Source organism: Polyergus mexicanus, unplaced genomic scaffold (genome assembly GCF_030449975.1).
Source record: "Polyergus mexicanus isolate NDT 795.1 unplaced genomic scaffold, iyPolMexi1.0 SCAF_22, whole genome shotgun sequence".
In the NCBI taxonomy this organism is placed as follows: Eukaryota; Metazoa; Arthropoda; class Insecta; order Hymenoptera; family Formicidae; genus Polyergus; species Polyergus mexicanus.
The window spans coordinates 293106-317508 of NW_027223342.1; the positions used below are offsets into that span (position 1 = coordinate 293106).

Genomic DNA, 24403 nt, shown 5'->3' on the forward strand with positions numbered 1-24403 from the left:
ACACTGTATATAGATATCAAAATGAAAAATGTTTAGGTTTTTGCAAAAATTTATATACATAATTTTTTTTGACATTAGATTCATATTTAGAACGATTTAAAACACTTTTAAGTCTAAATAAACACAATTGAAAACTATTTGGTAGATTCTCAATTATCTAATTCACACTAGACGTCATATTTAATTATGAATATCTTATTAAGCATAGTCGATACAACAAATTCTTTCTGAAGACTAAAAGTTCTAACAGCATATTTAATTTTGACTGCAATAAAATTTCTTTAAATACACATTTTTGGCAATTCTAACTGCAAATTTTTTTAAATTATGACGTAACATAGTGCTCGGATTTAATTGCACATTTTGGGCCGAAATCGCAGGTGCCTATCGTTGCCATTGCCCCGACAACCATCCGAGGCTCGACCGCTCGACGGCCGAGCCGCCGAAATCGCGCGAGCAATGCTATAAAATTATTAAGTAAAGCAAATTTTAATGATAATTTGGTGGAAGGTACGATTCCAGCATATTTTTCATATGTCACATTTCTGAGACATAGCGTTGCACGCGCGATTTCGGCGGCTCGGCCGTCAAGCCTCGAGCAGTTGTTGGGGCAACGGCAACGATAGGCAGCGCCTCCGATTTCGGCCCGAAATGTGCAACTAAATCCGAGCATTGACGTAACAGAACAATTTGGAAAACACAATCATATTCAGTGTAAAAAATCTACAGAAAGTGACTATTCTTACGTTCGAAAAAAAAACAATTATTTTTTATTGATTTGTTTAATCAAATCATTATGTACAATTTAATTTTATAAATTCCTAAAATCAAATAATTCTAACTGGCTTTTTATCAGGTGTATAGCGCCTACCTGAGCTAAAGTGATGTCGAAGAGTTTGGAGCTGAAGCCGATGGTGGAGCGCGAACCGGTGTATGCCAGTCACTCAGTGACTCGCCGGCCGTTGGTGTAGAATGATCGCTGTATTTTATCGGTCCGTTCATGTTTTCACGTTACTAAGAACGCTCGCTATAGAGAGTCGTTTCTTGTCTGTTTATAAAGAAGAATATCATTTGCGACACCGCTGAAAAAACTGCTTAGTACCATGTTCGATTTATAAAAAATCTGAAAAAAATTGCTTGTCATAATCTCTTTTACAATAACGTCTCTTTCTCTTTCTTTCTTTCGCTTCGAGTTTTGGTGCGATGGTTTCTTGTGGGATAATCGGGAGTTTATGTGAGACATAAGTGAGAAGTGAGCGAGAGTTCAACGTTAGAAGTTTTAAAGCGAGCGTGTGAAAATTTGTGTTGTGCTATGCATCATACATGAATGCATTTTAGTTCACGAGTGTTTACCTTCGACGTCCATCTATTACATGATTAACCTAAACGTCCTTATGTCATATTGGATTAACCAGATTACGTGCATCGGAATATTCTTCGTATGTAAATAAATCATCGACTGTAGAGACGCTGCAAAAGAAAAGGTAAGGATGAGTGATCGAGCATGTGATTCCACGCTTGCATGTCCTCGCTTTTCGTTCGAATGAACAGCACGAACGGTGTCGCCACTTTAATTAGTATAATTGCTATAGCATAATATTGGTATTAAATCGCTCGTGGTTCATCTTGCACTCGGATATTAATGAAAATATTGATAGGTGCACCCATTTTCGCCTTAATTGATCTCATCTACGATGCGACATAATATTAAACATGTAACATTTTCTTGTTTTATAAAAGGGTCCCTTATCAAATGATTTCTTCGCTCTGACTGTTTAAACATCGTTAAAAACATGCTAATTATTGAAATATCATCAATTGTGATAGAAAATTAGATATTGTTTTGATCGATATCGTTTAAAAAGATATAAGCAGGAATTGTTGTCATTTTAGTAATAATGTGATTTACACTTTTCAAAATTTTTGATATAAAACAAAGTTATACGTTATTTTATATTATAAATGAAATTGAATGACTAAAAAATACGTATATAACATGTATATTATCAAGAAAATTATACAATCTGATTTCAATTTTTAAATTTTGATTTAAAAATTTTTTAATTTTCATTTAAAAATCCTGGGAAATATCGCTGCATAAAATTTTGGAAATATTATATTTTTAGTATGGAATCTTTCAAAATATTGTACAAAAGATGAGATATCAGAATTAGCTTTCTTCAAATTATGTATTTTATCACAAATTTTAAAACAAATTTATCATTAGTAAAATTTAGTAGATTATTGTCATTTTTATATATTTTTATATATGTGAAATATCTGAATAATACAATCCCGATATTTTATCAAATTAAATTCACTTTTATATTTAACTTGGATAGGCCTTTTTTGAATTACAGATTTTAAAAACTTTATTCAACGAAAACTATTATATAGTAATATTTCAGAAATATTCGAAAAATTTCAGACATCTGACATTATCCGTATATATATGTTCAACGTTATTAATATATAATACCATCACTGAATGGAATAAAATGGTGTATACATGACAACGTATCGAACTAGCATGGTGCGGCATGATCGCATATCAGAGCGATGAACAGTGACGTAGGGGAGATCGCAAGAGTCGTGCGACACGTGGAAAGAGCAAAAGGAGCGGTTCAATGATGACGGGAGGAATATACACAAGCGCGCATTCCAAAGATGTGCATATGCATGATTGCATGGTTTGTGATTTGTCACTGGTTATATTCACACCTGCGCATTCGCACTACATGTCGTTGAATTTAAATTTTCAAGAAATACAATGTAAAAAAGCAAAGCGTTTTTATCTAATTTGATTATTCAAAATATCTATACTATCTTCGATGTAGCATAAAAAATAGATAAAACAAAAATATTTGTTTTAAAAATTGAGGTATTATGATATTATATATATATATATATACAGGGTGAATCATTTTAATCAATACACGCAAATATCTCGTAAAGTAAGCAAGATGAAAAAAAATGTTTTTATACAGAAGTTGTAGGGTCCAGCAGGGGACATATGATGAAAATATGGACTTGACCTTGAGTAACCTTTTCAAGGCCAAGTTGATCGATGTTTTCTTTAACCCTCTATTTTTTATTGAATACTCTTGTAGCTTATCTTGAGAGCTTTTCAAAACTCTATAATAAAGTCTTTTCTCATTAAGTGCTTTTTGAGTTATTTTATATTTTAATCTGACATATTTTGATATAAAAAATAAAATATCTCGTAAAATATTTAGTTTCCGATAATCTTACCGTAATACTTTTATATACAGAATAATGTCAGACTAAAATATAAAATAACTCAAAAAGTACTCAATGAAAAAATACTTTATTGTAGTGTTTTGAAAAGCTCTCAAGGTAAGTTTCAAGAACATGTAATGAGAAATAGGGGTTCCATTAAAAAAATTCAAAGGGATTGTTATATGACCTTGACAGTGCTATTCAAGGTTATACTAATATTATTATATAATGCGCCACTCAGAGCTCTACAACTTTTGCATGAAACATTTTTCACGAAAATGCGTTGTTTCCTCAAAAAACTGCTGCTACGTGCGCTCTGTTACACCCTATATATATATATATATACAGGTTGTTTCAGAACAACCTTCGGTTTTGTAAAATGACATATTCCTGATACAATTCTAAGATGATTTTTCCTTTGCCAAAATATGAATTGAAGCGTAATTCTTGAGTTATAACCAAAAATAGTTAGCAAATCACGCGTCGAGTACAAAAGGCAGGCAGGAGCGACGCGGTGCGCCGCAGCTGACCGTCCGACGTGTGATTACCACCGCATGAGTCGCTAATTATTTTATCTTATGATATAAAATTATGCTTTACATAAAATTTTGGTAAAGAAGAAAATGTCTTAGAATTACGTCAGGAATACGTATTTCTTAAAATAACGTCATTTTAGCGAAAGTTATTCCGGATCGCCAGTCGTCTGACTCTGCAATCAGCTGATTGCTATACGCGATGTGTGTATGGCGGAGTATGTGCGTAAAAGAAAGAAAGAAAGAAAGAGAGAGAGAGAGAGGAAGGAAGAGGAAGGGAAGGAGGGAGAGACGTTTATACACACGTACGTACGTACGCATACACTTTTTTTCTCTCTCTCTTTCTCTCTTTTACACAACACTCATAATACTCATAACACTCACGTAATGCAAAGGTTTTAGAAGATCGTTTGTCTTATCTCGCGTCAATCACGCGCCACGCGCACATTGCAACTTGCACGGTACATGTGCGTTTCTTGCATCGCTAGGCAATGTAACAATGTGATCGCGCAGTCTCCGTGGTCCGTCGCTAAATAATAACTGTGCAGCAGTTAATAACAATACCTAACATGAAAATTCGCTACACTGTGAGTGAACAGGTGAGTGCGTGAATGAGTGACTGAATGAGAGAGTGTATGAGTGTTGTCTAAAAGAGAGAAAGAGAGCGAGAAACAAGTGTATGCGTACGTGCGTGCATGTGTATAAACGTCTCTCCCTCCTTCCCTCCTTCCCTTCCTCTTCCTTTCTTTCTCTTTCTCTCTCTGTCTGTCTCTTTCTTTCTTTTACGCACACACTCCGCCACACACACATCGCGTGTAGCAATTAACTGATTGCAGCGTCCGATGACCGGCGATTCGGATCAACTTTCGCTAAAGTGACGTTATTTTAAGAAATACATATTCTTGACGTAATTCTAAGACATTTTCTTCTTTACCAAAATTTTATGTAAAGCATAATTTTATATCATAAGATAAAATAATTAGCGACTCATGCGGTGGTAATCACACGTCGGACGGTCAGCTGCGGCGCACCGCGCCGCTCCTGCCTGCCTTTTGTACTCGACGCGTAATTTGCTAACTATTTTTGGTTATAACTCAAGAATTACGCTTCAATTCATATTTTGGCAAAGGAAAAATCATCTTAGAATTGTATCAGGAATATGTCATTTTACAAAACCGAAGGTTGTTCTGAAACACGCTGTATTTATATATTAAAAATGTGTGTAAAATTTTAAGTCAGTTGGTCTATTAATTTTCGAAAAATCTTGTATGCCGATTTTAAAGAAACAGTTTTGATGTCTCAAAAATTTTATGATTCTTTTATCAATAACTACGCTTTTCTTAAACTCTTATTTAATCGGCTATTTTAGGGCCATATAATAATCCGTCTACTTATCCAAATAATTGATTTTGATTTTCTCTTTCTTTACGACAAGTCATTCTTTCGTCGCGCTTAAGCGCCGCTATTCCACGTGTGTGAAGTTGGCCCCGCACTTTTTGAATTTTGTATTTTTCTTAATCGTGCTGCATTGTGCTACGTCTATGCCAATTTGCCGCAAACCGCAGCTCAATAACATAAAACATTTTTCATAAAAAATAAAAAAACCAAATTTTTGCCAGCCTCGCTTTTTCCAAATTTTGAATTTTGAATAATTGTACTATATTGTGCTACGTTTGTGCTGATTAGTGCCACAAAAAAATTCAATATTTCAAACAACAATAGAAAAAATAACGAAAAACAAATACTCACTGGCCCCATACTTTTTCGCGATTAAGCTCAAGTTTTTTTCCTAAATTAGCACCAACTTGTGCCGTGTTGTGCCGTTGGAAAAATTTCAATATCTCATTCCGTTTTACTAAAAAAAATTCACAAAAATAGATAAAAAAACATATATAAATCATACTGCAACGCAAATGTAGAATTTCTGCAAGTTGTGCTGTTTTACTACATTAAATATAAAATAAAAGCAAGAGATAAAAATCTCGATAATCTTAGAGATTGATAAAAATTCATGAAAAAGAGGTGGGAGTGAATTAAAAATTTGACATTTCTGAATTGTTTTTTGATTGTGCTGGATTGTGTTAGAGTAGCACAATAACTTTTCCAAATGACAAAATTTTCTCAGATCGCTATATTTCGCAGCACAAACAAAGTTAGGAATCAGACGTTAGGAATTTTTAGGAATGAAAAATATCAAACTCGTGCAACTTGCGAACGGCGACAGATAATCAAATTCTGCGAGTTGTGTTACTTAAAATCTACGAAGCACGTGCATAAAAAGCAGGGATTAGCTTGAGGGTTGAAATTATTGAAAAAGAGGTGTGAGTGAATAGAAAATGTATCTTTGAATATGTATTTTTGAATTTTCTCTAGTTGTACTGAATTATGTTAAACAAGTATAACTTTTAGTAAAAATTCCGAATAGCTCCTACTTCCGAATTTGACGAAACTTGCAGCAATTGTATGCCATTAGAGAATACATCTATGTAAAGAATTTTTTGCGAAAACGAATAGGAGCAGAGAAATTAAAAAAACAAAACAAAAGATAAGAATTTTATACACAACCAATTGCAATTTTGATAAACTTTTATATTTATAGGCATGTAGTACGTGCCAAATAAAGTCGAATGACACTAGTGCCAACTTGCGGAAACGACTAGTTGGTGAGATTCAAATTTTTATTATTTCGCTAACAATGTAGGATAGGCCTTATTGCATGGAAAATTGAAAACCCATGTGGAATCGTGCAATAATATACCTCGTTTCGTGCCGAAAGCACGAGACGGTGTGGACTGGAACTCGCTTTGCGTGGAAAGTTGCAAATCCATGTGGAATCGTATAATAATAGACCTCGTTACCTATAAATTTGCATGAAAGTTTTTAATTTTTGACGCCAATTTCTCGGTTCCTATTCGTTTCCGCAAAAAATCCTACGGGATAGGTCCTCTAATGACATACAATTGTTGAATTTTATCAAATTCCGAGGTAGGAACTATTCGGAATTTGAATCTAACTTTTGTTTATAATAAAATGTCGTTAGAATTCATTGATTTTTGTGTTATAGAAATTTGAAATATTAACTTTTTTGAATTTATCTCTGCTCATTTAACATAAGTTGTTCATTGATCTTATAAAAACCGTATTTGGCTTGACTCAGAACCAACGACATGGACGTAGCGATAGTTTGATTCCTTTTTATCTTTTGTTTTTTGTCATTTTATATTTTTTTATTTTTTGTATTTTTTTTTATATTTTGATATAGTTTTATATTTTTTTGTATTTTTTAAGTATATATTATACGTTAAAGTGTATGCATTTTTTAATATGAAACGTATCGCCGTTCGTATGTTACACGAGTTTGAAATTTTTCATTCCTAAAAATTCCTAACTTTATCTGTACTGTGAAATCTAGCGATCAGAGGAAATTTTGTCATTTGGGAAAGTTGTGCTATTCTAGCACAATCCGGCACAATAAAAAAAATGTCAAAGTTTTTATTAATTTCAAGCTTCAAAATGCTTTTTTAATTTTTTGTCTGCAATGATTTTTTGCCGAGTATCGATATTATTTCTAAAAATACAGATGTAACAATGTTGTTACCTGGCAATTGATCTGCCAGAAGTCTGCCCGGCAAACACCAACCGGACAGTGGCAGAGGCGCCTAGCGCCCTTTTTATACGCATTGCAAAATCTGAATACGATAACGGAGATACCGTACAGCCGTTATACGGCTGCCGTTACGGCCCAAAATCCGAGTACCGCCGAACGCCTCCGAAAAGTACCGAGCGCTCCGATACCGAAACGCCGCGTCGTTTTCCCGCCGCGGGGTAACGGCGCGCACCGCTAATTACTGGTTCCGAAAACAACGTGCCGTTACCCCCACCAGAATCAACGATACGGTTACCGTTAAGCGCTCGGTATAAAAAGGCCGCCAGATTACATCTCAGCACCAGACCGATACCTGAAGCCTCTCGAGCTGTACGATCCGAGATCCTAGATTCGATCCTAAATTCATAGAACACGACGGAATGTGAGGTTGACGAATTCGTAGCCTCCGCCGAGGATTCTCGGTTTCCTCGTCGCCTGCGACTCCTCACGCAATTCCGACCTACTCGACAAGAGCGGAATGTTCGCCGCTCTCCTAGATTACGGTCTACTATCCGACCGTTCCAGCTAAACGGACCGTGGGTTTGCGAGTTTGCTGCCCCGTCGAGACTTCTCGACTCCGACGAGCTACCCTCGACTCCGCGTACGGAAGCAGAAACGGAGAGTTCTCTGCCCGATCGAGGGTACTCGATCTCCGATCGCCTCTCCCCGTACATCTGGGAATACGCGAATAACACACACGGCAGCGATAGTCACGGTTTTACCGTACTCGCGAAAATAATAACCGCGCCGAAATACCTATCGCGCGTCACTACATTATATTCTGCGCGCCGTCATAATAAACACGGCCTTGCCGTAAGCGCGTCGATCGACCGCGTCCCGTTTCTTGCGCGTCTCGCGCGCCGTCAAAATAAACACGGTCTTGCCGTTCGCCGACGAAGTCCGATATCAATGTAACTTCGATATCTCGCTATTAATGCGACAACCCTTGCCGCGCACCGTTTATAACACCGGCGATTAATTAGCATTGCGCGACGAGCAACTATCGCGCACGCCTTACCGCTCGCGCCCTACCAATCGCTATGCGCCCTCTTCGCGGGAGGGCTACTAATTATACATTGACCATTACCGATAGAGGCAAAATAAATCAGACTAAGTTACATTCACGTCTACTGTGTGTTTCACCCCTTCATCGAGTCCTGATCTCGACCGAGCTAATCCGCGCGCTCGCGAAGGCGGACCTGTTACACAGGTTAGTTTTAAAATCGTGTAATTCGGTCAAAAAAAAAATTGTAGGAAAATGGTAACTATTTAGATTAACGTACCCATCTCCAATGATTTTGACCTTGACATATGTTGTCAAGGTCACTGTCCTGAGTAACATCCAAGAGGTTTTAGCCGTCGCTCGTTGTTTATTAAAAAGTTATTAACAAAATAAGTTTAATGAATAGATCGTAATTCTCTGATACCGTGTATACGACATAAATTTTAGTTTTAAATCAGAAATAGGTTTGGGTTAGGTTATATCTTCCGGAAGTGGAGCCCCCCACCCCCTGTAAGGGGTTCGGAACCTACTGCGTCCACGCATATGCTTTACAGCGCATATACTTTCGGCTTGTTTCAAGCTAAAGGTCGGGGGGGGGGGGGTAAACCTTGCTTCGTGTGAAAAGTCAAAAACCCATGTGGAACAGAACAATTACAAATTTTGTTTTGGAGCGAAGCAACTATTTTCTATTTTAACAAAAAGACTTTTCAATATATCAACGATTTACTCCTTTAAATAACTTTTCTTTGTTTATACATGTATTATTTCCACATATGAATAACTGCTATATTTTTCAAATTTTTTTTGTTAATAACTTTTTAACGAATAACGAACGACGGCTAAAACCTTTTGGATGTTACTCAGGACAGTGACCTTGATAACATATGTCAAGGTCAAAGTCATTGGAGGTGGATGAGTAATTCTTTTCTCCTCGATTTTACCTGTTCTATCTGCACACAACGGGTGATGCGATTGACTCCGGACACTCTCTGTATAGCTTTTTAACGTACCTGCAATGCTAAACAAGTGTATTCAATTTAGAAAAAGAGAGGCGCGTTGGCTAACATAGCTATATCTTTGAATTCAGGAATAATAAGAAGTCAAATTATTACGTCTACAAGTTATACTTTTCTGATTTCGTTCATCTCCCATCATTCGTACAGAAAGAAAAATAAGTAGCTTGGCCTATGCACTTTCTTCTTTAAAATGCATCTATGTTTATAGGGCCAGTCTCTATGTCTATGGATAGAACTCTCTTAAATAAGAGAAAATATTGAAAAATGATAAAATACCATCTTATTAAAAAGAATAAAGTTTATTTACAATTAAAACTATAATTAATATATTACACTATAATTATAAATATAACTTCTTGCAATATATAAGAGAGAGAATGTTTTCTTATATATTCTTACATATTCTTTAATTGTTAAAGTAAATGATGCAATGTAACATATTATTTTCCATCATTGCCTTTACAAAACAACAAAGGCAAATAATCTAAAAAATTAGTAACTAAAATTGATATTACTTTGGCAGTATTGGTAACATTATAAGCATGAAAATGTTCATTGTACATTATACATGAAAGGACATTGCACACGAGACAGACTTTGCCATTATGATTTACTAAAACAGAGAAAATAATATCAAATTCAGGCCCATTATCATCATTCACTCCTATTGTTACGCACATTCCCTTTTTATATAAAGTTTCTTTAAAGATAACAAAAGTATGTTGCATAATGGCATCAGAAAAACTTGTTGGAAGAAATAATGAATTATTATAATCTGGATTTTCTTCAAATCCTGCTTCTAATATAGTATGAAGTTCCTTTTGAACCATGAATCTATAAGCACATCAAAATTTTTGTTTTAAAGCTAAAGTGTAAGCAATATTTTTCCTAGAAAGAGTAGCTTTAACGTCTTGCACAGCTGGCTGATGATTAGCTTCAAACCGATCACATGCTAAATTAACAAGAGCACCAGACTGAGGCAAAATTGATGGATAACGAACCATATGATGGTGTTTAGGTTTCAATGTATCATTGAAAAGAATAACATATAAACGATGATGTTCAATAATTCTCTCCTTCAATATCTTAATGATCTTTTTCTGCATTTGCCTACACGAAATAATTTCAATAATATCACGGAGAATTAAGTAAAACTTCCATACGGGATCACTATCAAGAACAAGATCACCTATAAATAAAGCAAAGATACGAACAAAAGTGCGCATCTCACTGGCAGTCATTTTCACTGATTTTTTGTGAAGAACCTTTTCTTTGAACTCAATAGGTTTATTAGTTACAGTTTCATCATAATCAAATATAATGAATCGGAAGTTAAGTCTTTCGACAGTAAAGTAATTCTTCACAAAAATGAAGTGATAAAGAATGTGACCCATATCGTAAATACAAACATCTTCAAAAACGTCATGCATAATGTCAACACTTGGATTGTCAGTTACTTCAAAAGTTTCAATCTCTTTTAAAACAGACTCTTCATTGACTCCAGTTAAAGATACATTACCAATCTTGCAATCTATATCGTGTTGTAATTTATTTCTGAGCAAACTTGAATTTTCCTCTGTTTGGAAATGAATTAAAGATCTATGAGCATGGCAAATACGACATGGAAAATTTACAGTAAACCCCTCTGCAAAACCAAGCATTGAATGGAGAGCTAAATTATCAGTCATTAAAAGAGCCATAACAAAATAGACTGTGTAAACAATATTATTTATAATAATTTTAATACCATTGTTCAACAAAAAATTTAATTTTTTAATCAAAATCCTGAATGTTTGCTCATTTTCTTAACTAATACAATCAGATGTGTTGAAAAGTAAAGCTAAGAAAATATTATCTAAAGAACCTTGAAATTCTGAGGGAAGGCGTTCTATTTTCACATAGACTGCAAGTTTAGCACTGTGAGGTCCAATTTCCTTATCAACTTAGAAGTTATCATAAAATACAAAAAGAGGAATCACAAGCTTCTCACCAAACAAATTTTTTTTCTTTTGTCAATGAGATCCATATGTACAGGATGTCCTAGACAATACTCATATGCAGATAGAGCAGACCAAACTGAGTCGAAAAGTCATCTTTCATTTTTTTTATAATGCTTAATAAAGGAGTTATTATTGAGTAAAGTCTGGTCAATCAGCGCCAAGTTTTAGCCTGGCGCACATCGGTGAGCCGCGCGAAGTGTGCGCTGCCGCATGCCATCAGGTGCGCGGCTCACCGACGTGCGTCCGGCTAAAGATCGGCGCTGATTGGCCAGACTTTACTCAATAATAACTCCTTTATTGAGCGTTATAAAAAAAAATGATACAGAACTTTTCAACTCAGTTTGGTCCGCTCTATTTGCACACAAGTATTGTCCCAAATGATCTGGGATACCCTGTATAGTCAGCAAAAAAATCCTCGTATGAAGTTTTATTTAAAACATTTTAATAACATTGAACACATTCGGTAGCTCTAGAAAAACTTTCAGAATCTTCCTCAAAGATACAAATTATCCTTTAACATTATCAATCTCAACAAGTACTTTGCCATAAATTTTTTTGATGAACACATCAGGAGCAATTTTATAGTCTTCAGATGCCCTAATTTTTTCAAAAATTGTAATCTTAAATATTCTGATTTTAAATCTTCAAATGAATTTTTTAATACATTGATTGATTTGATAATACGTTTACAACAAATGTCATCAATAATATTAGAATCAACATTATGACTTTGAAATATGGCTAAAATATCCGCAGATAGCAATGAGAGACTAGTGGACAAAAAAATCAGTAATATCTTCTACATATTTTTGAATCATTTTATGGGGGCGACCAGGTTTACTATATAGTTTAGCTATTAGCATAGAAGCACAAGTCCTAATTTGATCTTTCAAAAAAGTCCCATTGAGCGGACAATCATCACGGGAAGAAGTTTCTTGTATTGAATCATCAATAGTTGAAGAGGAACTCTCATTATTGCATTCATAATTATTCAGCTCGTGACCACTAGGCAAAACATTAGAATCATTAAATGCTCTATCATAAATACTTTCATCATTTGCAAAATCTGGCACCGTATTTGAAATATTATGAGTAGAGGAATGATGAAACTTATTTAAATGATATCTAAAGCTACTCCAGTTAGAACATCGTTGATGGCACCCAATTTCAATGAAATTTGGAAACAGAACGGTTATCATCAAGCTTATGAATTAGTCTTAGTTGCCTGTGTAATTGATTTATCCCATGTAACTTTATTGCACATATTAAACAGGACGGCATTTTGATAGATGTCATTCAACTAATGAAGAATAATAAAAAATAAAAGTAAAATTCTTTGAATTTGAGATATTACAGCAACATATCGAGACAAATCAATTAGTATAAAAAATAATTGTTTTTAAGAAAATTATTTATAATGTATTTTTTAAAATAATTATTTGTTCTTTTGGCATTAATTAATTTGTTTCATTATTCTGTACATAAAAGTATTACGGTAAGATTATTGAAAACTGAATATTTTACGACATATTTTATTTTTTATATCAAAATATGTCAGATTAAAATATAAAATAACTCAAAAAGTACTTAATAAAAAAATACTTTATTATAGTGTTTTGGAAAGCTCTCGAGATAAGCTACAAGAATATGTAATGAAAAATAAGGGGTTCCATTTAAGAAATTAAACGTGTCCTTGACTTGACCTTAACGATGCCATCCAAGATCAAATCAATGACACCATCTTATGTTCTCCTCAAAACCATACAATTTTTGTTGAAAAAGTTTTTCTCTAAAATGCTTAGTTTTTGAAAAAAAGGGGTGTACGGGTGCTCTAGGACACCCTGTATATATATAAAGCTTTATTTCCGTGACACAATTTTTTTTTGAGTTTCTTGTATCTATGTGTTTAGAATATTCTAAAACGTCGAAAAATTATATTTTTAAAAAATGTCTATATGTATGTATGTGTATATGTACGCAATATATTGTACAACCTCTAACTTCCGCAATTTTTGAGATATCAGGTTAAATTTTTTTACATGGATAGAATATCATTAAAAGATGGTTGGTACTGAATTTGGTCAGTATTGGTGAAAGGTTTCATTTTTTATAAAATTTTGAATTTTTTATAAAATGTCTATACACGATGTAACTTTTAAAAAATTTGAGATATCGGGTTACATTTTTTTACATAAATAGAGTATTATTAAAGGATATTTGATATTTAATTTAGTGAGAAACGATGGAAAATTTTATTTTTTATAAAATTTTGAATTTCTTGAGAAAAGTCTATACATGTCTTAACTTTTGCAAATTTTAAGATATCGAGTTAAATTTTTTATATGAATAGAGTATCATTAAAGGATAGTTGGTATTGAATTTCTTCCTCTATAAGGAAGCTAAAATTGAAAAATTCGCTTGCTTTAAGGAGCTTAAGCTTTGTGAACGAAATAAAATTCCTCTATAAGAAAGCAATGTGCAAATTTCTAATTTTTTAAAATATGTTGTATATGGTGCAAATACATTAATATATGATATATTATTTTACACTTTATCATAGCCAATATGTTTTATAATAGTCAATATATTTTTAAATTATATTAGTATAAAATAATAAAATAATAATATATTCATGTTCTTATAGTTTTTAATCTATACGTGATAAATTTACTTATATAAACTCGTAAAAGCAATATATAGTTAATAAAAAATAAAAAAAATTTGAAGTCAAAACAATTCATTAACATGTTAAAATAAAAAGCATTTTTTATTAATATAAATTTACATATACACAAGCATGCATGTGCATACTTATGTACACATAAACACACGCTCACTCGCATATACACATATACCCACATATGCATGTATGCACAAATAACTATAATATAATCATTCTGTCTCGAACATCCATGTGCAATATTTGCCTTTTGTACAACATGAGTGACTTACTCAAGTTCGGTATATTTGTATATTATCAGTTGTTTTTTTAATGTCGTATATTTTATCAGACAGTCTCTTTCTGTCTTGAAATTCCATTACATAATATATATATATATATATATATATATATATATATATATATATATATTCCTTCTGAAAACATGACTTACTCTTGTTCTGCGTATTATTACATTTTTGATATAATATATTGCATATATCTAGTCTTTCTCGGTATCTTAAATAGCGAGGTTGACACAGTGTGTCATTATGACATAGCGACTTTTTTCTCTTTCAACTTTAACTAATGCAGTTAACTTGATAAGGACCAAAACCATATGGTCGAAACGTTGTGTTAACAATCGAACAATAAATTGCCAGTTGGGTCGTATATATATAAACACTCCTTTAATTTATCTACTGGCGACATCTCAAAATTAAACATCAATATTGCATATACTTTGTAATTGCATTGAAGATGGTCAAAAAAGGGATGAAACGTATGCTTTTTGTGATTGTGTCTATCATTTAGTTAAAATATCAAATGTAATTTAATTATAATAAAATATATGCGGACAAATTACCGCGCTGGCTCTTGATTGTCTTTTGTCTTCTTCATATGATATATTCATAAGAGCCTTTATTGGTTTATTTAACTATAATGTATTTTTTTTTCTTTTTTTCTCCCCCTTATCCCTCTTACTTCCTCTTTCTCTTTTCCATTCCATCTCTTTCGCTTCTCTTCTTTCTCTTTTCCTTTCTTTCCTCCTCATTTTTCTCCCTTATGTCTTCTTTTCTTTCATTCTTTATCTTGCTTTTATTTCCTTTTTTTCTCTCTCTCTTTCTTTCTTCTCTTTTTTCTTCTCTCTTATTTTCTTTTCCTCTCTCCCTTTCTTTTTCTCTTTCTCTTTCTTTTTCTTTCTTTCTCCCATTCTCTCTTTCTTTTTGTCTCCCTTCTCCTCTTTTTTATTTTTTCTTTTTTTCTCTTTTTCTTTTTCTCCCTGCGTTTTTCTTTTGTCTTTTTTTCTTTTCCCTTTTCTTTTTTTTCCCCCTTTTTTCTCTTTTCTTTCTCTTTTCTCATTTTCTCTCCCTTTCTCTCGCTCCTCTCCGCTTTTAAAAGTTTTTCATTTTTTGCTAAAAATAAAAAACAATAAAACAAAGTATTTTAATTTATTTATCAATGATTTTAAATGTAAATAAATGTATTATACAAAAGTGAGGGAAAGCAATTAAAAGCCAGCGCAGTAATTTGTGCGCAAATTTTATTATTAATTATTTTATATTAACATGAAATAGCGAGAAACTTAATAATAAAAAGCGTACGTTTCGATCTTTTTTTTGACCATTTTCAGCGCAATTACAAATTAAATAAAGAACAAGAACCAAGCTGTTCAAACGTGATGAAACACTGTCAAAAAGGAATCATAAATATAAAATAACCTTAATTATCTTATGCAAATAGATTTTGAAAATATTAAATTTTTTATTACGCATTAACATGACTTGCATGCATTAACTATGAACATATAAAAATAAAATCATTAAAAATAAGTACGACTGACAATTAAGTTCGTAGAAAATATTTATTACAATCACAGAACACACTTATTCGTTATTTAATACACGGTCTCCTTTAAAATAGTCCCTTCCTAAAGCAATGCACTTGGTCATATTAGTATGCGTTAATATGCGTGTGTGTGTGTGTATTATTCACTTATTCTTTTAGCTATACAACTGATGAAATCATGATTAGTAACTTAGACTATCATCTTCTTTTAAAAAATATTTCTACAAAATATATCTTATCATCGTTAAGACTGTGATGCCCAATATATGCACAATAGTTCTCTTTTACGAAGATCGTTTATTATAATTTTGTTGAATCAATGCTAATAATTGGATACAATATACAATAATAATATATTTTTAATAAAACAATATATTGAATATGTCTGTTTTTTTATCAAATATCTCTAATTGCTCAAAAATAATTTGTGCTAATTTCATCAACAGTGAGTTTAAAAGAGGCGTTAGGCGTCAAGCAGTATCAGCTTCTACAAAAAGTAAGACGAAGAGGAAAGAGTGAGATGGGCGTTTCTCTCAAGCGAGTATTCCAGGTTAATTTTATCGAGCCCTAAAGAGTGTATGGAAGGACCGGCGAAGGATAACGCTAGCGGGTTTCATCGGACGCTGCTCGAAGCGGATGAAGGACGCCTGCATTCCACGCCGCAACTTGGTATAATACGAAGAATTGGCTGTACAGAAGAAGGAAGCGAGAAATAAAATGAGATGAGAAGAATGGAAAAGAGAGAGAAAGAAAAATCTGTGTGTGTGTGTGTGTGTGTGTGTGTGTGTGTGTGTGTGTGTGTGTGTGTGTGTGTGTGTGTGTGGCGCGCGCGTTGTGTATATGAAAGGGAGAGGGAATAGGGAGAGAGCGAAAAGGAGAAAGGTAGAGAAAAAAGATAGAGGAGTGGCAAAGAAGGAAAAGGAAACAAGATAAAAAGGTAAAAAGAAAAAGAAGAGTGATGAAGTTAAAGAAGATAAAAATCAGGACGGAAGAATGAAGGCGAAGAGAAGAGGAGACTATAGAGGCGAAACAAAGATTTGAGTGGAAAAAAGAGAAAAAGAAAGTGGAAGCAGTTATTCTAGTAGTCATCTATATCTGTTCTCTTTCTCTTTTCCTTCATGTCTTTTCCGTCTTCGTCTCCTTTTCTCTATCTTTTGACCTTTTATTTTTTATTCTTACCTTCTTTCGCTCGATGATCGCGTGCCGCGTGGCTCCGATGAAAGTAAATCGACACATATATTATTCTTTCCTTTTAATTAGATTTATGTGTACTATAAGATCCAGTATCACATGACATCATGTTACGATGTATCTCATAGATATTGTATACAGCATTGTGCGTTCGCGCATAACTAACAAGGAAATAGTCGGAAGTATTTCCCTCCGATTTTGATGAATTTCGCGCGGATATATTGTAATCTATGCTAAGATAAGAGACTTGTATTTTTTATAAGTGTTCTTATGCACGTTAAGGGATTAAAACATCTTTTTGAAAAAAAACTCGATTTTATTTCTGAGAACTAATACCATCAGAACAGTAAATATATACAAAATGTTTAAAACAAAAGTTTTATAATAACAGCAATATGCTCAAAGTACTAACAATTAAGTGGGAAAATTGACAAATGAGAACTCAGGAACTCAGGAACATTGAACAGAAAAGTCCTGTAACATTTTTTTCTATAACGTTTAATAAAGAAGATATTATTGAATAAAGTCTGGTCAATCAGCGCCGACTTTTAGCTGGACGCATGTCAGTGAGCCCCCTGCCTGGTAGTGTGCGCCGCCGTAACTACCAGGCGCGCGGCTAAAGGTTAGAGCTGATTGGCAGACTTTACTCAATAATAACTCCTTTATTAAGCGTTATAGAAAAAATATTACAAGACTTTTCTGTTCAGTTTACTGTGCTCTATCTGCTCACGAGCGTTGGCACGACCTGTATAAAGATTACATCTTTATACAGGGAATTTTAAAACTTGACATACACAATATTTGTTGTTGCAATCCAATTTTAAATTAAGATCGATAATCAAAAAAGAAAAACCCGTATAGAATCTACAAATTAATGGACAACGTCCAAATTCCATTTGCCACTTGTATCCGTTGGTGGTTTATAATATATTATTACTAATGCTTTTTAAGAGATATTATCACCATATCCGGGGTTTGGCTTTCATTTGTCAATTTTCCCACTTAATTAAAAGTTTTATGATTTAATGTGTCTTTTATACATATAACGGTATGTTCAGATTTTTCAAAAATGTCAAATTTAAAAAAAATACTTTTCTCTTCCTTATTTTCGAAAATCAAAAAATTTTTTACGAACAAAAGTAGAAAAGAATTTCACGACTAACTGTATATGATAAAGCCACCTCGCGAAAAGGCATTTTTGAGAAAATAAGTATGAACACTCTTCTACACGCTATTTGTATACTCATTTTATCAATTCGATGACAATTTTTTCTTCATAATTTTTCGATATACAGCAGTGGTTAAATACACATGTATATCACATATGATTTTATTCAGTGAAATTTTGTGGAATCAGTAATATTAATATTTTATTACCATTGATTGTAATTTTATAATAACACTTTGTAATCTATAATATCAATTAAATAATATATAATGCAATTCGAAATTTATTTTTTTTTGTTACATGTATTTACTGTGACACTTAACGAAATCAATATTGTCGTTGATGATACATATAGTTGTGGGCTAGTGCACGAACGACGGTTTAATTTTTTATTCAGTATCAATGGGGAGTAAAATTTTAAACTTTTATATTTACAAAACTAATATTTCTTGAATAAAAAATGATATACACTTTTATTACTTAATTTTTTCACGAGCTTTCGTGTTGCTATCAAGAGACACGATAGTGTCTCGCGCTAAGTTCACGCGAAGCCGCGAGGCACTCCGGGTATCTATACGCAAGTCTGCCAGTTGCGAATTAGCTTACATTATCGAACCTCAATAACGGCTGAACCGATCGTATTTTTAATAGGCTTAATCGATAGCTTGGGTTTGAATTATATAATAAAAGTGTTTTTATTTTTTTTCTACATATATTGTGAACGTATAATTCTTGATAAATTTCAAATTTGACATTAGGAGTTTCATTGAATAATTTCTTGTTTTTCATTCCTTTATTCTGCTAATTATTTTAAGAAAATCCATGAAGACTGATAAGAACCTGTCTAATTATAATTGAATTTATTCAATAACTTACTTGTTTTGGTATGTTCCTTCTTGTTTGCTTTTTACTAACAATAAGAAATTTAATTTTTTTTTGTTCATATTTAAACATTTGAGAGTATTTTTGTTAGAAATGATTTTAAGCGCAATGTTCTGACAAATAAAGTTTTTTCTTATATTTTAGCGCGATGGAATAATCGGTAAATTAGTTTTTGACCACGTGCACGATCCATGGCCCGCTATAGGAAAAACGCTTTCTTTGGACGTTAAGTCCTCGCTTTACATATGAAGTGATATAAAGTTTCTAATAATTTTGTCTGTTATTTTTTTGATGGATCAAATTATAATGTATATGTAAGTGGCAAAAAATATTTATATATTTTCCTGAAAACACCTGGAAAGTTTAATTACAAACATTTTGATTAAGAAATGAAAAAAACAATGTAATAAAACAATATACAATTCTTAATATACAGGATGTCCCACCAAAAGTGACCACCCCTTTTTAGTCTTTTAAAATAAGAAAAATAGACCATAACAAATATATATCAAATTAAATTGTTCAAACTGAACTCTATTGTGAGTATAGTAGTTGCTTACAAAAGCTATCTGTGTTAACGAACGAAGAGGTATGCATAATTTTTTATAACATTATGGATATTTCGACACAATAAAAGTTGTAGCGCTATTTGAAATAAATACAATAATGTAAATATTTTACATATTATAAGTATAACGGGCCGCTTCACGGTGGCTTCAAGCGCGGCGGTTGTTCGGCGCGTGTTGCAATATGTGCGGATGATTCCGCAGCTCTAATACAACGCACAGGATACAAATATAAAGGCGCAGCGGTTATTCGGTGCGTGGTGCTGAATACGCATACGGCGAGGCCGTGATTATTATAGCGGGCGCAAGATACAGATGTAACGGCGTGGTAATTATGCGGGGCGGTGGTTAAATGCGCGGATAGCGATGCCGCGATTTGCGGTAGCGCAAATAAGGCGTCATTAGGCCGATTTACACGGACAGTTTTTCTTACAATTTTAGAGTGTACACAGGCGCGCGCGCCAAAACTGTACGTATAAAGTCTCCGCCGTGATAAAGGCCAATTGCGCGTTCCTGGCGCGCGAGTCTAGATTGCAAATCTGAATTTGCATTTATTTCGACACGTCTCAATGTGATAGATCGGCGTGCCACGCTCCAGCGACAGTTCATGTATAATAGCCAAAATGTAGTCCAAAGATAATTTAGAAAAATTCGTAGAAATTTATAGAAGTTTCCCCTGCTTGTGGAAGATAAAGTCAGATGATCATAAAAACAAAAATCGTGCGTATCACGAACTTATTGAATTTTGCAAACGTGAAATTTGTCCCAATGCAAATAAAGATTTTATTTTTAAGATTTTGCAATCGCGCGAGTTTTTCGCTTTTTTATCAAAGATATTTTGACTGAAAGCTGCACGATGTCAGTGATGCGGTTGACATAGCGTGGCGCGTCTCATTGAACTGTCCGCCCGACGGTCATGCCACGCTCCCAGGGTTGGAAAGTTACTTTATAAAAGTAACTCGTTACCGTTACCGTTATTTTTTCTAAAAAGTAACTCGTTACCGTTACAGTTACTAAAAAGTAACGAGTTGTTACAATTTCCGCTACTTTTTTACAATACAAACTAATAAATTATTTTGCATAAGAAAAACTTTTAAAAAATTGTAAGCAAGATTTCATTCAAGGTTTATTACAAAATAAATGATTAAATTTTATCGAAATTCTTTATTAATTTTTAATAAAATTTATTGCTCCATAGTATCATCATTTATATGCCCTCTTTGTGGTGTTAATACAAAGCCACCGATGCTAAACATTCTTTCTACAGATGCACTGCTTGGTAGAGCTGTATTATATTTAATAAAAAGTTTTTTAAGTTTTGGATAGTCGTTTAACATTTCTATATTACAATTATTTGATTTTAAAAACCGTTGCAATTCTTCTTGTTCAGATTCATTTTGCACCGTTTTTTGCTCAAAAATGAAAAAATCATCGTGATCGTCAGATTTTCCAGCTTTTGAAGAATTTTCAGTTGATCGGATTCCCAATAAATCCTCCAAGTAATTTTCAGCACGTTTTCTTTTTTCTCCGGTTAACCAGTTTAACTTAAATTTTGGATGTAAACATGCTGCTATTATTAATTCTTTTGTTTCAAATATTGTAAGAAATCTAAAATCAAATATAGTAAATTAAGCAACATTGTTTGTTTTATTGAAATTAATACTTTTGAATCAATAGTTTAAAATAAAATAATATTTTTCAATTAAATCCTTATTTAAAATTAAATAACATATGTATTAATCAAATTAATAAGTTACCTTTTATTTAAACCTTGCTGAATAGCTTCAACTAATGAATGGCAATCTATAAGGTCAGATTTATTGAGATTTTCTAATTTTCGTTGCAAGGTACTTAGAACTGGTAGTAAATGAGAGCTCTGCTTTTCCGAAAAGATAAAGCTCTCATTGGATATCGCGCGTCGCGTCATCGCACTGGTCTGCAAGAGCCATAAGTTGATCAATCACATTCAAGCATTTTTACAACATAATAAGAATGCTAATTGGTCGATTTGCTTACGGCTTTACGGTTAAGATAAAAATTTTATCACGCACAATAGCAAGAATAATATCTTAAATAAATCAAAAAATTTGAAAAAAGTAACGATAAAAGTAACTGTTAAATTCGTTACTCGTTACCGAAAAATGTAACGAAGTTACTTTTTCCGTTACAAATAAAATTTGTAACGCCATTACCGTTACAGTTACCGAAAAAAAGTAACTGTAACGGTAACGGCGTTACAAGTAACGCGTAACCTGCGGATCTGGCGCGCGCGTTTGGAATAGTGCGCTTTATTACATTACGCTCCAAACGCGCGTTCCGGCGCGGTGTGCCGGAGCGACGCGCCAAACCTGACGGTTTGAAGCGGCCCTGTAAATCGGCCTATTGTCTAGAGACGCGACGCTTATTCTCAGTTGTTCGGGGATGCAGCCTGAAATGAGAAAGCTTCGACTGGCTCTCTGTTCCTGTTCCGTATGCGAATCTAGAGGACAGCTGGCGGTAGGGTGACCAACCGCCCCGAATTTTTCGGGACATCCCAATTTTCGACTATCATTAGAAGCGTCCCGAAACAACCTTAGGCGCGACGCTATTTGTCCCGATTTTTTTACGCAACCTAAAATAAATAATATAAAATATAATAGTGGATCAGACTAAAATTCAAGTCCGTGGTTGAATTGAGACAAAAACAATCAGTCTGTAGTGACAATAGAAATAAGACGCTGGCCACATGTACACAATCGAGAACCGCGTGTATATTCTGCATTCTCCGCACCTCTGTACAGTGATGCCAGAATTGAGACGCGAGTAACATGCAATCGTAGCATGAACCACGCTTGTGTGCGTATCCCCTCCACTACGATTGCATGTTACTCGCGTCTTAATTCTGGCATCACTGCCTCTGCGTTCTCTACGCAGCATATACGCCTATACGCGATTCTCGATTGTGTGATTTTCGTCTTATTTCTACCATCATTGGCATCTATTTAATCGCGTACTTAGCAACAGCATTGTAAGGTGAAAACGTTAGGTACATTTCTAAATATAATGATCTTGCATAATTTTTTGGAATTTTTTTATTTGTTTTATCGTTATCGGAAAATTAAAAAATACTATTTTGAGTTATTTATTTATTTATAGTTGGAAAAAACGTGTCTGATAGTGATGAAGATAAAAAAAGGAAAAAGATTAAAAGAATGTGTGTTTAAAGAGAAGAATGGCAGCAAAAATATAATTTTATAAAGAAAGATGAAACTTCATGTTACAAAAGTTATTGCGATTTATGTAGAAAATCATTCAGTATCTCTCATGGTGGATTCAATGATGTTAAAAAGCATTGTGCCGGATCAGATCATCAATGCTATGAGCGAAACTTGAAAAAAAATCAGGCGGAAATCTTGCACGCGGACGCCGGATGGAATTTGGCCCGAGGCAGAAGACATTCGCGATGCGGGTAACGAGCGTCGACTCTCGGACTCCACACAATTAACGTTCACAATGTCTTAGCACTAACGGAGTAAAGAATATAGTATGAGATAGGACCGAATTGACCGCCGCGATCGGATGCGAGACGATTCGGAATGATTGTGAGACGAGTAAGCCACTGTAACACGAGCGAGAATAGAGAAAGAGAATTGATCGAGATCGATGACCGTCGATCGGCTCGTATCGTCGTTACAGGCAAACTAAATCGACCGACTGCGGAAGCTCGCGCTCAGCCGATGGAAATAACAAGGATTTTTCGGCATCGAATGTTCTAGAACCAGGTGTTTGTCACGATTTTTCACTATAAGAATACCGCGATCACGCATCGAGCGGGTGACGGCGACGCTATTTGTTCCCGCTCGTGTTTTGTTTATTGAGGTGCTCGTTTGAATTTGACGGCGACGTTCGCCGTTGAAATTTAGACATGAACTTTAATGTTGCAATTTTGAACATAATATAAAAACAATCGCATTTGTTTGACTTATTATCGCTAACAAAGAACTCAACTTCGCAGTGATATGACTTCTTATCATAAAATGAAAATTGTCGGTGAGAAACGATGTTGGACAATGAAAATACGCTGACAGATACAGGAGGTGCGTTGAATACTCGTCCTCAAAAACGGAGGATGAAAATCCGGAGCGAGAAAATTTTGCAAATAATGAACGGATGCAATGCCTAATGAAATACATGTAGAATGTAAAAACATTGAATTAGACTAATTAATAAAACATATACCAGTTATATAAATATGAAACCGGAATTTGCCCATAAATGGCCCTAGCTGTCAATGTAGTTACCGTCAAACCGCGTCATTGGCGCCATTTTCTTGTTTTGACATCTGATAAAGATTTTCAACTCACAACAATACAAGTTTCATACAACAGCATAGATTTTAATAGCGTTGAACATGCCGAATTTTGTGCCTGGAAACTACGATTTGCGGATAGCATTGATTTTCTGTTACCATTTGAAGAAAACTGCTGCAGAATCGCATCGAATGCTTGTCGAAGCTTACGGTGAGCATGCTCTTGGTAAATCACAGTGCTTTGAGTGGTTTAAAAAATTCAAAAGTGGCGATTTTGACGTGAGAAACGAAGAACGTGGAAGACCACCGAAAAAGTTTGAAGACAGCGAATTGCAAACATTGTTGGATGAGGATGACAACAAA

The 24403-nt window shown here is 33.8% G+C and overlaps 2 protein-coding genes across 5 annotated transcripts in view; one reads left to right on the plus strand and one right to left on the minus strand.

The window, feature by feature from the left end:
• The first annotated feature begins 967 nt into the window (after positions 1-967).
• LOC138942271 (protein expanded) overlaps positions 968-24403 on the plus strand; it is a 59923-nt gene continuing 36487 nt past the window's right edge. For 2 of the 4 annotated variants that reach the window (XM_070312387.1, XM_070312390.1), the window contains exon 1: positions 968-1484. The gene's annotated coding sequence lies outside the window, so the exon portion shown is untranslated. Of the gene's footprint in view, positions 1485-2654; positions 2691-16391; positions 16615-24403 lie in introns of those variants that run through there. The other 2 variants (XM_070312388.1, XM_070312389.1) reach the window with 2 other exon arrangements.
• On the minus strand, positions 10284-11138 carry LOC138942446 (uncharacterized). The gene has a single exon (XM_070312683.1). It carries the CDS (start codon positions 11136-11138, stop codon positions 10284-10286), a length of 855 nt encoding a protein of 284 aa, XP_070168784.1.

What these genes read in the sequence shown, in the direction of transcription:
- LOC138942446 (XM_070312683.1), bottom strand. Translation starts at nt 11,138, where the DNA reads ATGGCTCTTTTAATGACTGATAATTTAGCTCTCCATTCAATGCTTGGT.